Source organism: Ptychodera flava, chromosome 19, assembly GCF_041260155.1.
Source record: "Ptychodera flava strain L36383 chromosome 19, AS_Pfla_20210202, whole genome shotgun sequence".
Classification (NCBI taxonomy): domain Eukaryota; kingdom Metazoa; phylum Hemichordata; class Enteropneusta; family Ptychoderidae; genus Ptychodera; species Ptychodera flava.
The window spans coordinates 12,924,169-12,939,394 of record NC_091946.1 but is presented as its reverse complement, the minus strand read 5'-3'; the positions used below and the strand labels follow the sequence as shown (position 1 = coordinate 12,939,394).

At 37.0% G+C, this 15,226-nt stretch overlaps 2 protein-coding genes across 2 annotated transcripts in view; both read left to right on the top strand.

The window, feature by feature from the left end:
• The window catches only part of LOC139118616 (alpha-1,2-mannosyltransferase ALG9-like), a 513,500-nt gene that overhangs the window by 145,972 nt on the left and 352,302 nt on the right, over positions 1–15,226 (top strand). The gene's annotated exons all lie outside the window — the stretch shown is intronic.
• The window catches only part of LOC139118609 (AMMECR1-like protein), a 50,812-nt gene that overhangs the window by 18,960 nt on the left and 16,626 nt on the right, over positions 1–15,226 (top strand). The window contains exons 2-3 of the mRNA XM_070682022.1: positions 8,581–8,691; positions 11,470–11,584. Of these exons, the coding sequence (XP_070538123.1) occupies positions 8,581–8,691; positions 11,470–11,584 (226 nt within the window). The remainder of the gene's footprint in view (positions 1–8,580; positions 8,692–11,469; positions 11,585–15,226) is intronic.

Below are 15,226 nucleotides of genomic sequence, written 5' to 3'. Positions count from 1 at the left end.
ACCAACCACGTAACGTAGGTATTATATGCCAGTGTTTTCCAGGAAACTCCAACACTTTGGCAGATCGTCCATGTAGCCGACACGAACACGAAGTGTCTGTTACCGGCTACCAAAAACTATGAAAAATCGTAAAGAATGAGCTGCAAAATCACTATCAGTTTTAAGATGCAGGTAGAATAAGTCTGTGCCTTTGTATAAAATACTATAAAAATAGTAGAAAGTGAGCAAGCAGCTGAAAGTTAGTAGAGGAGACCTTAACCGCATATCATTTGCATCTCATTGTCGGCTACATGGACTGTGTGCCAACACTTTCAGTCATGATTTGGGTTGCAGCCTGAGAATCAGATACATGTAGGTATGCAGTCCATGAAATAGTCCATGCGTATCTCTCATTATATTGTAATAAAAAGTGGATACACATCTCTCAGGGATTAAATAATGTTACTTATACATATTTTTGAACTTAACATTATTAAAATGATGTTAAATAGTCACAGCTATAATTGGCTTGGAGGTGTAACTACATGTAAGTGAAAGATCCAATTTCGATGATTGGAATCACTGCGTACCCTTTGTGTGTGATATCATCGAAAAGAACCCAAAACATTGATACAGACTGCAAGACATCCCTGATGTATATGTTATTTCTTGTCAGTGTTTTTGCTAAAGGTTTAGATTATTCATTGTTTTGGAACATCAGTGTCATTTCCCTTCATATGATTGCATTGATAACCATAACAAACGCCGGTGTGATTTACCAGGGTACTGCCTTTTAATAACAACAAAAACACTGGTGACTCAGATGTTAGATGACCCAACCCTTTCATTCCAATTCAACTGTACATATATGTGTTTGTAACCCTATTTGAAAAGTAGGATTTAAAGTAGAATTTTGTTGGCAAATTGATGAAAATTACCTAAGCAGGCCCAAGCTTGAAAATGAGGGTAATTTGAAGTACATGCATGTAGTATTGTGTATTATGGATTCAATTAGTTTCTATATCCTGTTGATTATCATGGTAATTGTATGTTGACCCTTTGAATGATGCAATTTTTCCCACCAAAATTTTTTCGCGTCAATTTTCAAATTTTTATAAATTTTTCTGTAATTGTATTGATAATTTTGGACCAAGTGGGCATAATTTTTATTTGCTACAGTTTTTGATCAAAATTTAGAGGAAAATCTGAAAAAAATTTGTCTGCATTATATTTTATAAATGTGACAAAAATGACTTTGGCACTGAGGGGTTTACAAGTATAGGATGCGTTATCGTATGTACCATGACATGGTTTGAAAAATCTGTTGATCAGCACTTAACTTGTGAAACAGTCTCACCCATTGGACCTAGCCAATACAGCTGTTTCCAAGCTGTGTGAGCCATTATATCAGCCCATCACATCAAAACACGGGGAAGTAGTTCAAACTGATGTATGTAAACAGCATAGGCAGGCAGATAGAATTCCCAACTTCAATGAAAAACGAATTTAGCAGAGGAAATAGCTTTTTTTTTAAAGGTATTTTCCTTTTAAGGTAGTATGAAAATGAAAGAAATGAAAGACTTAATTTTTTGCTCAAATTTTCCTCAAGGAATCTTTCAACCATCATCTTTCAAATCAAAAATAAAAATCCGGGGATCATGGTGTAAATTTTGGTATTAGAGAAATAAATTACCCAAGATTTACCGATATTTGAAATTCAAAATGGCCGCCATCCCTGTGTTAACTCTATGGAGAAAAGTAAAAGTTTTGATTTTCAAAAAACTAAAACGGTCAAAAGTTTTTCTTTCTCCAAGGGCTTCAAAATGAGCCCCCATAAGTGGTAGATCAGAAAATGATTGGAAAAGTTAACCAGTCCAAATATCTATCCAAAAGGCCTATTCTACCTAAATAAAATTGAGTATATTTTCTTCTTCTCCTCTTGTGGTACGTTTAAACACAAAGTCTTAGGCTTTCAATTACAGTCCATTGTATGCATTATGCTATTGTTGACAGGTGAATTCTACTCAGGACAGAAATGCATTTGTCAATGACAACGTTGGGCATTTATACACACATTAACCATGTTGTCAACTTGAACACTCTAAACATTTTGACCTGATTACAGAAGTAGAACAAGAAACATTATTCTTTAACCAGGACAACAATTACAGATGTTTGAAACAATACAGCTTATTTGTCAAAAGATGCCGCTAATTCTAGTAACAGCAGTGGCTAAGCACTTTCAGCGTAGTGTAATATGCTGCGAAAATTGCCTCAGTATGACTGGTGGGTGTCTCTGAATGTACCGGTAGTATAAGGGGAGAACCATTTGATTTTGGGGGGGGGGGTATGGAGGAAATGGGTATGGGAGCAAATTTTTTTTTCCTGTCACAGTGACAGCAATTTTTTTTTCTACTGTCAGAGCTGCATCAATTTTTTTTTTTCAAATGGAGTAGCAATGCAAATTTTTTTTTCTTTGTCATCAAGTTTGTGATGCGTTGCATATAAGGGAGCCGTAATTATTACGGCCTGAAACTCAGAAATTTCAAGTGACACCCCCCCCCCCACCCCCCCGTCAACCATGATGAATTTGAGTAACTCCCCTCTCTAACTCTGAAATTTGACTAATCCCCCCACTTAGAAAGTTAAATACAAATACATGTATTTGTAAAATTTACAAAATACAGCAATTTAACAGTAAAGACCTTTGAAATCCTGATGTACTCTGCTAGACTATCATCAGTTATCTCATGATGGTTCAAAAAGGTGAACCCATCAAAATGAAATTGCAAGTCACAATAAAATAAAGATATAAAACCTCACGCAGTATCTAACCATATAGTATATTGTTTAATTTGGATGGGTATTATGACAAGGTTTTCACTAGGATATCTGACCGGGCAGAATTTTAAAGTACAGGGGAGAACACGCGAGAGGCTTAGGGGGAAAGTGTCACAGGGGCTTTCCCGTATCTTGCATGGAAAGTTTAAGATATTGATGTGTGCAATGGTGCAGTCTGGTGCTATCTGAGAGGTGTTTTATAATTTTTTTTTTACTAAGTGAAACTGTTAGAACACCTCAAGGGGGAGAGCACGAGAGGGGTTTCCCCTCTCGTATTGGAAATTTTGGGAAATTGATGTGTTTAATGGTGCAATCTGAGAGGAGTTTCAGGTTATTTTGCATTTGGTAAAACTGTTTGAAAATGACATTGAACACTGCAATATTTTTACATTTTATGCATGATCAGTGTTTGTGTCACAATATTCAACAACCAAATGATGACAATACAATTTGTGAAAAACAGTTCTGTTTGCCAGAGACTGAAGATAAATAAATATACAGGAACGGAAAATTTGTGACCTTCTTGTGTCATTTCTCCAGCTGCCAGCTTCTAATGAAAAGCTTGAATATGGTATGTTTAACTGTCAAAATGGTCATTGAAGTGAGGTAAATGGAAACATGTCTCTGTGATAATAAAGGATGAATTCACAACTGTTCAGTTTTGTCCTAGATCCTTGGAAAATTTTGAGAAATTGATGTGCGCCACGGTGCAGTTTAGTGCAATCCGATAGGTATTTTAAATTTGTCTTTTACCAGTAACACTGTTAGAAAAGCCAAGGGGGGAGAGCACGAGAGGGGGTGCCCCCTCTCGCATTGAAAATTTTGAGAAATGGATGTGTGCAATGGTGCAATCTGAGATGTGTTTCAATTTATTTCGCCAAAATAAATTGAATAACCCGTCCCCCTTCTTCCTCTCCACATTTTGAGTAACGCCCCCTGAAGTTTTCAATTTTTTTAGTGACCCTCTCCCTTGTATTTCATTACATTTGTTGTTCCTCAATTTTTCATTGTCAACTTGTACATCTTCCTAATATATTTATATTGAGAGAATACTATATTGATTTTAACACTAGTTTATTGACTCCTGTCTTGTGTTTTAAAATTTTCACAATTTACAGAAGTCAAAAAGTCCCCTTTAGATAGTGCCTATGCCATTGAGATATTGCAACAGAAATCCTGAAATATGATTTCTTGGGTCAGGAAAGGGAAGGAAAACATTGAGTGCACTGAGGTGTAAGTAGACCTATGTAGTGCATGCTTATATCATAAGTGCTGGGAAAAAACATAAGAATTGCTTGTGGTAAAAACATTTGCGCCGCCTATGGCGGCGCGCCGGCAAAGAATACATGAGAATAGGGTTTCCAAATTTTGCTAATTTCTGGTGCATTGTGACAATTTTTTTTTCACTTCTGTCTGTTATGACAATTTTTTTTTCTCAGGCCATGGCAGGATCAATTTTTTTTTTCTTCTATCTCACCTGGCGACAAATTTTTTTTTCTCAAAATCCTCCATACCCCCCCCCCCCAGAAATCAAATGGTTCTCCCCTAAGAGCCCCTTGCAGACTGAAACAAAACTGACTAGCTTTTTTGTTTTAGAATGTGTAATAGACTCAAAATAGATTATTTGCATCCTCCCATGGTGACATCAGTATTCATCATGCAGCTCTGATTTTGCTTGTTAGTCATTGTACAAATATGCAAGCATCCTGCCTTACTTCAAAGTACGCAGCTTTGTCACGCCCTTGCAGTCATGGCAACATGATGCCACCAGCCAGGCTTTTCTGTGTTTATTTACATCAACAGTGAGTGTCTGATGAAGGACCCTAGCAGCAAAACTGTTCACAAGTGGCACCCAAAGGCTATGGATGACCTTTCATTCAACTTGCATCTCTGTTGGAACGGTTGAGTGGAAGGTCATTACCAGAGTAGCCTGATATGTGCATGTGTGCTATATGTTTGTTTTTGTCTCAGTGGAAGATATAGCCCTACGAGTATGGCGAGAGTGTCCGGCTTTGGCTACGCCGCCTTCGGAGGTGGGAGGCGGCGTAGCCAAAGCCGGACACTCTTGCCATACTCGGAGGGCTATGGAAGATAGTGAGTGGAACCACTTGCTGAACCGTTATTCATGTTTCCTTTTTTGGGTACGGAAGATTTCGTTTTTAGAATACTGTAGTCATGTTTCAGGCACAGAATGATATGCATTACTTTCACACCAAGTGACTGCTACCTTTCCTCTCAAAAACCGTCTAGTGTTACAAACAGACAGACAGGCCATTTGATGTGTTCACACCAATCCTATGACCTCGTAACACTATAGACTACCGTTCACTAGCTCACCTGTTGATGCCACTATCACTCCATGCACACAATAAGAACACAACAGATGTGCTCAAATTCATTCTTTCAGGTCATGAAATTGAGTCGTAAACTAAACCCACAGACTTGAGGGTACAGTAAGTCTATGAAATTGTCTGTACAGAAATATTGGTATACATGTTTGCATGAGCTCAGCATGTCACCATGTGATGATAGGAAATGGTGGCAGTGAAGTGAAGGGACAGATAATAGTCCATCCAGTCCCAGTAGCCTAGAAAATCTAATTGAAAATCGTTTTGTGAATTTCTTTTGAAATATAAATTACACATTCTGGAGTTGAACTGGTAGCTGTTTATTCATTGTACCATATTGTGTCTTCATCACATTGTATGTGTGGTTGTTTACCAAGATTGGTTCAATTTTATCATTGTACAAGATAACTTTTCGAAAATTGTTAGGTTCGGGACAGATATTCAGCCTCTCAATTTTTTCAGTACTTTTATGTTATACCACCTGTGGGTACTTAATTTAAAGCCATGGTGTAAGGAAAAGTATGTCTCAGTTTTTAGAATATTGAAAATTTTGTTTTTCCCCATGGAGTTGATACAGGTTGGTGGCCATTTTGAATTTCAAATATCAGTAAATGTTCAATAATTTGTGTCTCTTGTACCAAATTGTGCACGATGACCCCTGATTTTTATTCTCAAGATTGTAAGAGAATACTTGAAAGTTTCAATGATAAAAGTTTTCGCAAAAGGTTTTAAGTCTATCACTTTTCAGGCATATATAGTATACTACCTAATTGGACTCTGTTCACAAGACAAGAAGATTACCGTAAGATTTATCTCTTTTTAATGAACACTATTGATGATAGAAAAAAGACAACTGTGTGAAAACACCATATGATGCTACATGTAAGTGATCTTTGAAGATATGTGTAAAAAAGCACCAATATCTGATTCAGGTGTGATATCAGTCAGAGAAAGATATAAAACAAAAGTTAATGGATATATCAGGACAGGTTACATGTAGTTTGAAAACAGGTGTGTTTCCCCAGCAAAGGGCAGAAATATTATGATGTTAGGTTCATAACAGTGGAGTATCATTTTGCCTGACGGAGTTATTTCATTTTCATCTTCTCTAGCACGGCCGTGTCTTAGCAAGGTGTCAATGCCATTGTTAGCACTCCTCTGCTAAATGCTATACTGTCAAAGCATATAAAATGCGAAAAATCACACAACTGTATCTGATTGTCTCTACACTGCAAATTTTTAGGGCTTGAAAAATAACCCATGTAGGACTTAAACCAACGTCCCCCGAAATCAGTTCGGATGCGCTACCAACTGAGCTAACAGATCAGTTCATGTTGGTTTGACGTGCGCCGTCCTGTTGGCCTTTTTTCTTCCTTGGAAGAGACCTCAGATTTACAGTGGTTTTTCTTCTGAACCTGTCATATTACAATAACGTTTCTAGTTTTATATATATATATATATATATATATAATATATATATATATATATATATATATATATATATATATTATATATATATATATATATATTATATATATATATATATATATATATATATATATAGTTTTATATATATTGTTGTACTGTGCAATGGTACTGCTGACAAATGATTTATATTCCAAACTAAAGTTCAGTTGCCAACAAAATTGACAGCACAGACATACAGGCTGTGTTGACAAGTTGAACAAGATATGTCAACACCATTTTGCTAGAAGAACACTGAACAAGAAATTTTATTTTACAAATGGAACAAATATCTTGAAAATGCATTTAGTTACAGGTACAGCACAAGTAATAAAGTATCAGTAAGAATGGGTATAATCATGGGTAATCCTTTTTTCTCAACTTACGCAAATACCTCTTGGGCTGTGACACTATTAGTGTGATTAATTGTAGAATTTGATTAATGTCAGCATTATAATAAATTCTGTTGCACTGGATTTGTGTAGGGTGGGTCGACAGCTTCTTGGCAAACCTATCAGTATCAAATTGCCCCATGCCCATGTTAAGAGTGGAGTTACATTCTCTTCAGGGCAAGAGCAAAGAAGCAATTGCTCTGCCTAAGGGACCAGATTGGTTTTTCCTCCCCTCTCAAAGACCAGATCAACCATCCATAGGACTAACATCTGCCACATGGTAAAAGCCATTGAAAGGAGACAAAGTTACTTGCCCCACAGCCAAATAAATTTTCAGGAAGAAACATCACAGAGTCTGCAATAGACAGTTGACATCCGCTTTCTGCCATTGTGGCCTTTGCTTTGCTTTTTTAACAATGAGACGTTGGTGCAGCTCCAATCTTTCGCTGGGCACAAATTTTGCTCCGCACAAACTCATGCCTTTGGCACTCAACCTTGAGCCGTCAGCTCTTGGCTGTGTGGTGAAAACATAATTTGTACCTATTATATGGCACTGGCTACACAGGCAATGTTAGTATTTCAGGCAAAGAAGGCACAGAGGATTGCCAACAGTCCACATCTGCAGAGGTCGTACACAAGTGACATTTAGGTGTGCAAGCATCGCACACTGTAAATCAGTGTGATGTACTGTAGATCCACTAATGATTTCTCTGATTATGTTTGAGTGGGAATGTCATCTGTTACGTTTATGGATTGAGGAAAAAGTTTCAGACCTCATTAATGTCAGTCGTTTCTAGCCTCGGCTCTTTAAGAAGTCATTGCAAATGATTTAACCCACAGGTGATGAAATACATGACTTTGTATAGTATGAAGCACAACTCATTAGAGATGCCCTTTTAAAGATTGCTGTGGAAGTGTACTGTAATCTTTAGCTCATGTACGCGTATGATGTAGTTCCCAAATGAAACTTATGGCAGTCGGAGCATGTAGGATGACTCCATCGTCAATTATCTGTTTGCTTGTGTGTATATAAACATATATCTGTACAGTACCTGGTTGTCCATGGTGCAAAAAACTTGGCTGCCCATATTGTCATTTATTTGCTCAGAAAATGCATTGATTAACCCTTTCAGTACCATAATTTTTTTCCCTCCAAAATTTTATCACAATATTTTCCAGTGTTTGCGAATTTTTCTGTAATTTTCTTGCTAATTTTGGACCAAATAAACATCATATTTTATTTGCTACAGTTTTTAATTAAAATTTTGGCACAAATCTGGAAAAAATGTACTAGTGTATATTTTATAAAGGTGACAAAAGTTGACTTTAAATGTACAAATGTTATTCATATGAACTCAGAACGGAAAAAAGCAAATACACAACAGCAGTTTCGAAGTGCCAGGAAAAACTTGGATGGTCCACCCCTTAAAAATCTGCTTGTGGAGAACCCTGGTAGAATACATATCTACACACTTTGCAGCAATCATTTTCCATGACATTTGTCATAATTCACAAATGTAACTCACTCAACCTTTTCCTTGCTTTTACCGTTGCAGTCCTATATTTGTAACATGGAAAATTGCCCCCAACAGACGTCTACGTGGCTGTATAGGGACATTTAATGCAAACCATCTACACGATGGACTCAGGGAATACGCCATTACCAGGTAAGACTTGTACGGCTTGCAGTTCTCTCACAAACACGACACAATAAGGCCTTGGAGGCTAGGAGCTGTGGACCGTAAAAACTTTCTCATGCGAAATGCAATTCCTTCGTTTTGAGTTTGACCTCTTGCCCCCCTCCCCTCCAAAGGAAACACACTGTTGCAAAATTGTTTTCGTGCCATCCTCTGTTTTTGTTTATATTTTGACTTGGACAAAGGGAAAACAAATCTAGGTGTACCTTTACCGACTTTCTTTTCATATGTCAGTTTTACGATCATTAGCCCTTGGGTAAGAGCTGCATTATAGTGGTATATATAGATTTTTTGTGTTGTCGTAAAGCTTCTCAGTACTAGAATATCAGGTTGCAAGATTACAATTACTGTAAATTAACCCACCATCCTAGAAAGGACCAGTCTCACATGACAGATCAGAGAAGATTAGGCACTCCCCCGAGAGAGGCTAATATGATGCATTTTCCTTCTGACTTCAGGGAAATTGTCTTCATATATTCGTGCAGAAGTAACAAAGACACAGACAATTTATTTTTGATCGAAATTTGTCACTTTCTCTTTAATATGCAACACTCAATAATTGACCCTTGACATATGATTAATTTCCTCTCATTAGGGAAGTGTGAATGGTTAGCTGAACATGCAATATTTATGGAGTTTTTTCTGTAAAATTAGTTCTCATATATTGATAACCTGTCAGCTATGTCAGTGACATTATGTACACAGAGTGTGTTGACCCCTTGAGTGCCAACGTCAATTTTTGTTGCCTTTATAAAATATCACATAGCTAACAACTTTTTTCAGATCTGGACAATTTTTTCCAGATTTTTCAAAATTTTTGGTCAAAAATTGTTGCCAATGAAAACTTATGTCCCTTTGGTCCAAAATTATCAGAAAAATTACAGAAAAATTCATAAAAATTGGTGAAATGTTACACTGAAATTTTGGTTGGAAAATTACAGCACTCAAAGGATTAAGGTGAAGTACGACAAATTCATATTGAATTTACAAAATTTGGCAAAAGCGATCTTCAAGGTATCATTTTAAAAATGAAATGAAAAGTAGTATCACTATATCTGTTTCCATTGAAATTGGATCTGAATAGGGCTCCCTAAGATGTGAAAAAAATGTCGATTTCTAAATACAATTTATTTAAACATTTACTGATTTATATAGTATAGGCAATATTTTGTGACTTGTGGATATTTTGATCAATTCCATTTCATGTTTAAGCAATAAAGCACACCCAGCGATGGTATACCACAAGATTTTGACCAGTTCACGACATATATGCACGAGCGATAGCGAGTGAATATATGAAGTGAAATGGTCAAAATCGAGTGGTATACCGTCACTTGGTGTGATTTATTGCTATTATATCATAACAGTATATTGAAATTCTGGCGTGGAACGTCATAAAAGGACTTTTCCTCAAGCTGAGAGCTAGTGCACATGCCAGCCGTGGTATATCGCCAATATACCATGGTTCTTTTCGCGTCTCGACCAATCAGATCGCTGTATTTGCACCATCAATATACTGGTATGATATAATTTAAAATAACTGCTTTTTCAGATATTTCACTGCCGACTGCATGATAACTGGATGTCAGTATGATTGGAAAGTAAAAATGTCATTCTTACCATCCTATACTTTCTACTAATGTCAGATTCTTGAAAATTCATAAAATGTAACATAACAATACACAGGAGGGGGGGGGGGTCAAGCTAGTGGGTGGTGGGTCAAAGGTTGATGAGACCTCTTCACACATACACCAAACTGAAATGTCCACATAAAATACTTGTAGTGGCTATGGACAATGCATTGAACAGAGCTGCTTAAATATTGAAAGCTTATGAAAAGCCATATCAATGGTTTTCAGCAACACATACAGGTACACTCATGCACAGATATATACTTCTGGTATATTATGCACTCTCAGTGTCAGTAAATACTGTACCAACACATATACAAACACACACGGCTCTCTCTCTCTCTCTCTCTCTCTCTCTCTCTCTCTCTCTCTCTCTCTCTCTCTCTCTCTCTCTCTATATATATATATATATATATGTGCTTGCATGTTTACCTGTACACATATTTATATTCATATGCTACTCATGCCTTGTGTGTGAACACATACCACATATACATACACATGTACAGAGTATATACATACACATACATACATATTTACACATACACATTCATGCATATGATCAGATACATTGTATACACACGTACCCTTCATTCATTTCTATTGAATGCACCTACACACAGAGGTACATATACCCATACAGTAGATAAATACATTAGCGAAAAAAACAGGTCAACTTATCTAGCTTGTATAGTATTTTATGAACTCTGTGTAAAGCAATCATCTATGTCTTCCTGTTTTGAAATTTCCGAGTTCTCTTATTTAAAAATGCCTCTTGATAACAGATTACCTTTCCATTTGTACATCGATGCTGCCAACATTGTGTACATTACTGTAGTATGATCAGGTGTTAATGGATGAATCGCAGAACTTCCAACCCATCAACACATCCGCGAGTTTCCTCCGTCAAAAATTTAGCAAAATTTAATGCAGTTCATCATAGACCATTGAATTGGGCACTTCAAACATGCTTATAGAAAAGAGCTAATGTGAGTGTAAGAGTGGGAATCAGTAGGGGTTTTATTTCCGCAAGTCTTTTTAGTGATGAAATACCTCCATCGTTGCCCTTTGACATCTGCCCAACTGAGATTTGGATGTTTTTCTTATTTCTCCACAGTGCATTAAAAGATAATCGTTTTCCCCCAGTAACCCGAGACGAATTACCTCGTTTATTGTGTTCTGTCTCGTTATTAACTCATTTTGAAGAAGCCGCTAATTATCTAGATTGGGAGGTAAGTTGTTTATTTCGCTAAGCAGTGATGCACTTGATCAATTACTGTACCTCACCTGTCACCAGCCCAGCATTGATACTTACAATGAAGCAAACGAGATGTACATGTATAGTTAATATAATACCCTATGCACATACATGTAACAAATTCAAGTAAATATGTTAGACGATTTATTTATTTGTTTATTTGTTTATTTATTGAAATTCAACCAAAGTAAGCAAAGACATGTCTGCGGAGGATAGGATGACTCTAGCAGATGCAAGACACCTCATTGAAAAACTCGTTTTATATACATGTGTATTAAAGGTATACAGTCACCTGTAATCTAAATACGCCCATATATGGTCAAAGGGGCGTCATTGGTATTCAAAATGCCCATGTGAGGGCGCTGTTTTTAAAAGCGGCCACCCGCTTAAAATCTGTAATTGGTTAGATTTTCTCTTTCCATGGTAACTGTGGCAAAATTGGAACAGGTGACAGTATACCTTTAAAAAGTGGATTCATAGATGAAAGTTGGTTTGTGTATAGATTAACAATGAGTTCAAGCCAAGATGCCTGCATGAAGTAGTATACACAGCAGATGAAAGATGTGGCCAACCACCATTTACATGTATATGTACGTCTTGATATTCTGATGAAACAAAGCGTGTTATTGGTCAATTTAGGGGTCAAAGCAAGGTCTTATCTCAATGTTTAGGATAAATGAAGGTCAATATAATTAAAGAGGAATAATTTTCGTGAAGGAAAGTTTTGGAATCAAGAGTAAATGTCATGGTGTCAAGGTACCTACATGTACATGCATATTCGTGTACCATTTCTGCTTTTCTGATTTTGTTCAGTGCCAGTTAAGCTGAAATGAACGGAATAGCATTGTCCCTGATTGTCCCTTTGCTACACAAATTTTAGATGAATGACATTTGTAACGATGACATAATTTCATTGCCGGGCCTTTTTTTATGCATATCCTTGACCTTACCATCTGATAGTTCACTTTGCATATTGCTGGCCTTGACCGTTGAATGCAGAGGACAGACGGCTGGCAGCAGTAGTCGTAATTCATCATATCTGTGGAAAATTTCCATCAGACGTTTGTCAGTTTATATCTGTATCTACTTCACTGTATACTATTGATATCCACAGTGGGTGTATTGGACAACAACATGCGAGTCCCATGAGAACTATGATTTATGAAAGATTACATAAATGTAACACAACAGGCTGGGTATTTTGCTAAGTCACTGGATTGAAATACTTTTTCAACAAAGAGGAATTTTATTGAATATCTGTTTTCTACCCATCATAACTTCAACAATGCAATAAATAATATACATGTATATTGATGGCACAAATAAAGCGATCTGATCAGTGGTTAATATGTGAAAATAACATGCTACATTTGTGATAAAACATGGTTGGAACATGCATGAGCTCTCAGCTTGAAAATTTTTTTGAAGTTTCACGCCAGAATTCCAATATACTGTTATGATATAAAAGCCAAAAACCACCTCAGCAATGGGTGTACAACTCAGTTTTGACCAGTCCACTTTATTATTGACTGTATAAGCACTCACTATTACTGTTGGATATATGTCTAGAAAATCTTGTGGTATATATCGTCACTGGGTATTGTTCATTGCTTAATTTACAGTAAAATAATGCAATTGATATTCAGAGTTTATACTGGTGTGCATTTAGTGCACGACATTTCAAAATTGGTGAACTTGTTTTGAAATAATTTGAACAACAACGTCGTCAAGTATGTGACTTCCCTTCAATTGGAATTTAACTTTGCAGTTGTGAATTAAATCCAAAGTCAATAGGAAACTATGTTGGTTTTTACTTGTAAACACAGACCAACTCTAGCAGTGTTCCTCATGCCTGGTTGTGTTGTGATTGCTAAGTACATTTTGTACAGTATTGTTGATCAACAATGGCCATTGGACAGATTTATGTTATATTGTGAAAACATGAATCTATGGGAGTCAATTAAACAAGTAACTGTTGATGATTTTTGCTCTATTTTTGTTTTTAATGTCAACTACAATGCCTCTTTCTACTCCCGGAAGCATATTTAGATACACTGTGTTTAGCCAATCAGCAAAGCCAGGGCATATGTTTACTTCATCTCATTGTTGAAGTGAATTCTTATCACGTCTAGAATTGAAATATGAATGGTAACAGTGCACTTAACAGGTACTAGTTAGATGCAGTGATGACAAGCTAAATTATAGGTGTGTCAACACGCTTTTTGGAGCAGAATATGAACTTGCAATACGTCGGTTTCGAGTTACCATAAGACCATGCGGTAATTCAAGGATTTTAAGCTTTCGCCACTAGGGGCGCTCTTCCTTTGACCGGAAGTGAGGGCTACTTTCTGGACTCTGGTCTGCGTACATTGCGATAACACAGACTCCGTATTCGTACCTAAGTTTAGTCTACTTTCATCTGCTCTGTTGTCACCGTAAGCGTTTGACTATGCCAAACTTTTACTGCAAAGCCGGCAAACTCGACAAATACCAATGGATGAATAGCATGACCTTCCACCGTTTCCCCGATGTTAAGAAACGCCTGAGATCGAAATGGATTAGGATGATACGACGTGAACTTAGCTGGGTACCTAACAGTTTCCACATGTTTGTGATCTATTCCGCTCTCTGACTATGCGCCCCATAGACGTGTGTACATATGCCTGAGAAAAGTATGTCAGGAAACCAAATGACTACCGGTATATTTCCTATATATAGGGATTATGCCACCATGTCGTCTTCGACGTTTGATTTTACTGTGAAAAGTAGCAAGTTCATCTATCATGTAACCGTCGATCGTTCCCTATCATTCTCAAATTCATACCTCGTACTTAATTTGCTTCAAACTCTCTCGTTTCGTATGATTTTCTGCCGAATTCGACGGACACATCGCCAAAACATAAGCTTGAGCGACATTATTCGACCTTATTCGAGGGCGATGATTCTTATAATACTAAATGAACCGGCAACAGTCTCGATGTCGGCGTCTTGCCAACGCATGTAAAACGGGAACTTGCCTCGCTACTCGAAGAGCAAGATCATTAAAATGCATTAAAATAAATTTTCACAAACACAAACTAAGGAAAGAATCTACACTGCGACTGATGAGAAACTACGCTCGGGTTTCGAATCGCAAGCATCAAAGGGCCACTCTATCAACTTTTCACACCATAGGCCCGGCTGCGTCTCGCCATAAGCTTTCCCCACACGAACAAAACATTACCGTACACACAAATCCAAACTTCCCTACAAATATCCGAAACGAAACAAACATTTTTATTAACACAAACAATCGGATAAGAATGTAGGAACACATATTCAAAACGAATCAAACACAAACTCGACACACACAAAAAAAAACATTTTGGATAGTATGGTGGGGAGCCTCTTTCACATGTTTTACATTAGTTTCTAATCCAAGGTCAATGGATTTCTCAGCAAGCTCTACCAACTCAGCCTTTTTAGCTTTGGAAAGGGGAATCTTCCTTGCTTTTAAAAATTCTCGTAGCTCTTTCATGTTCATTTTGCGGACGTCTTCACGCGTTATGTTGCGACTTCCCTCCATGACTAAAATTTTAGCCCTCACTTTTGCAAAATCTCGAGCGCCCCATGCGAC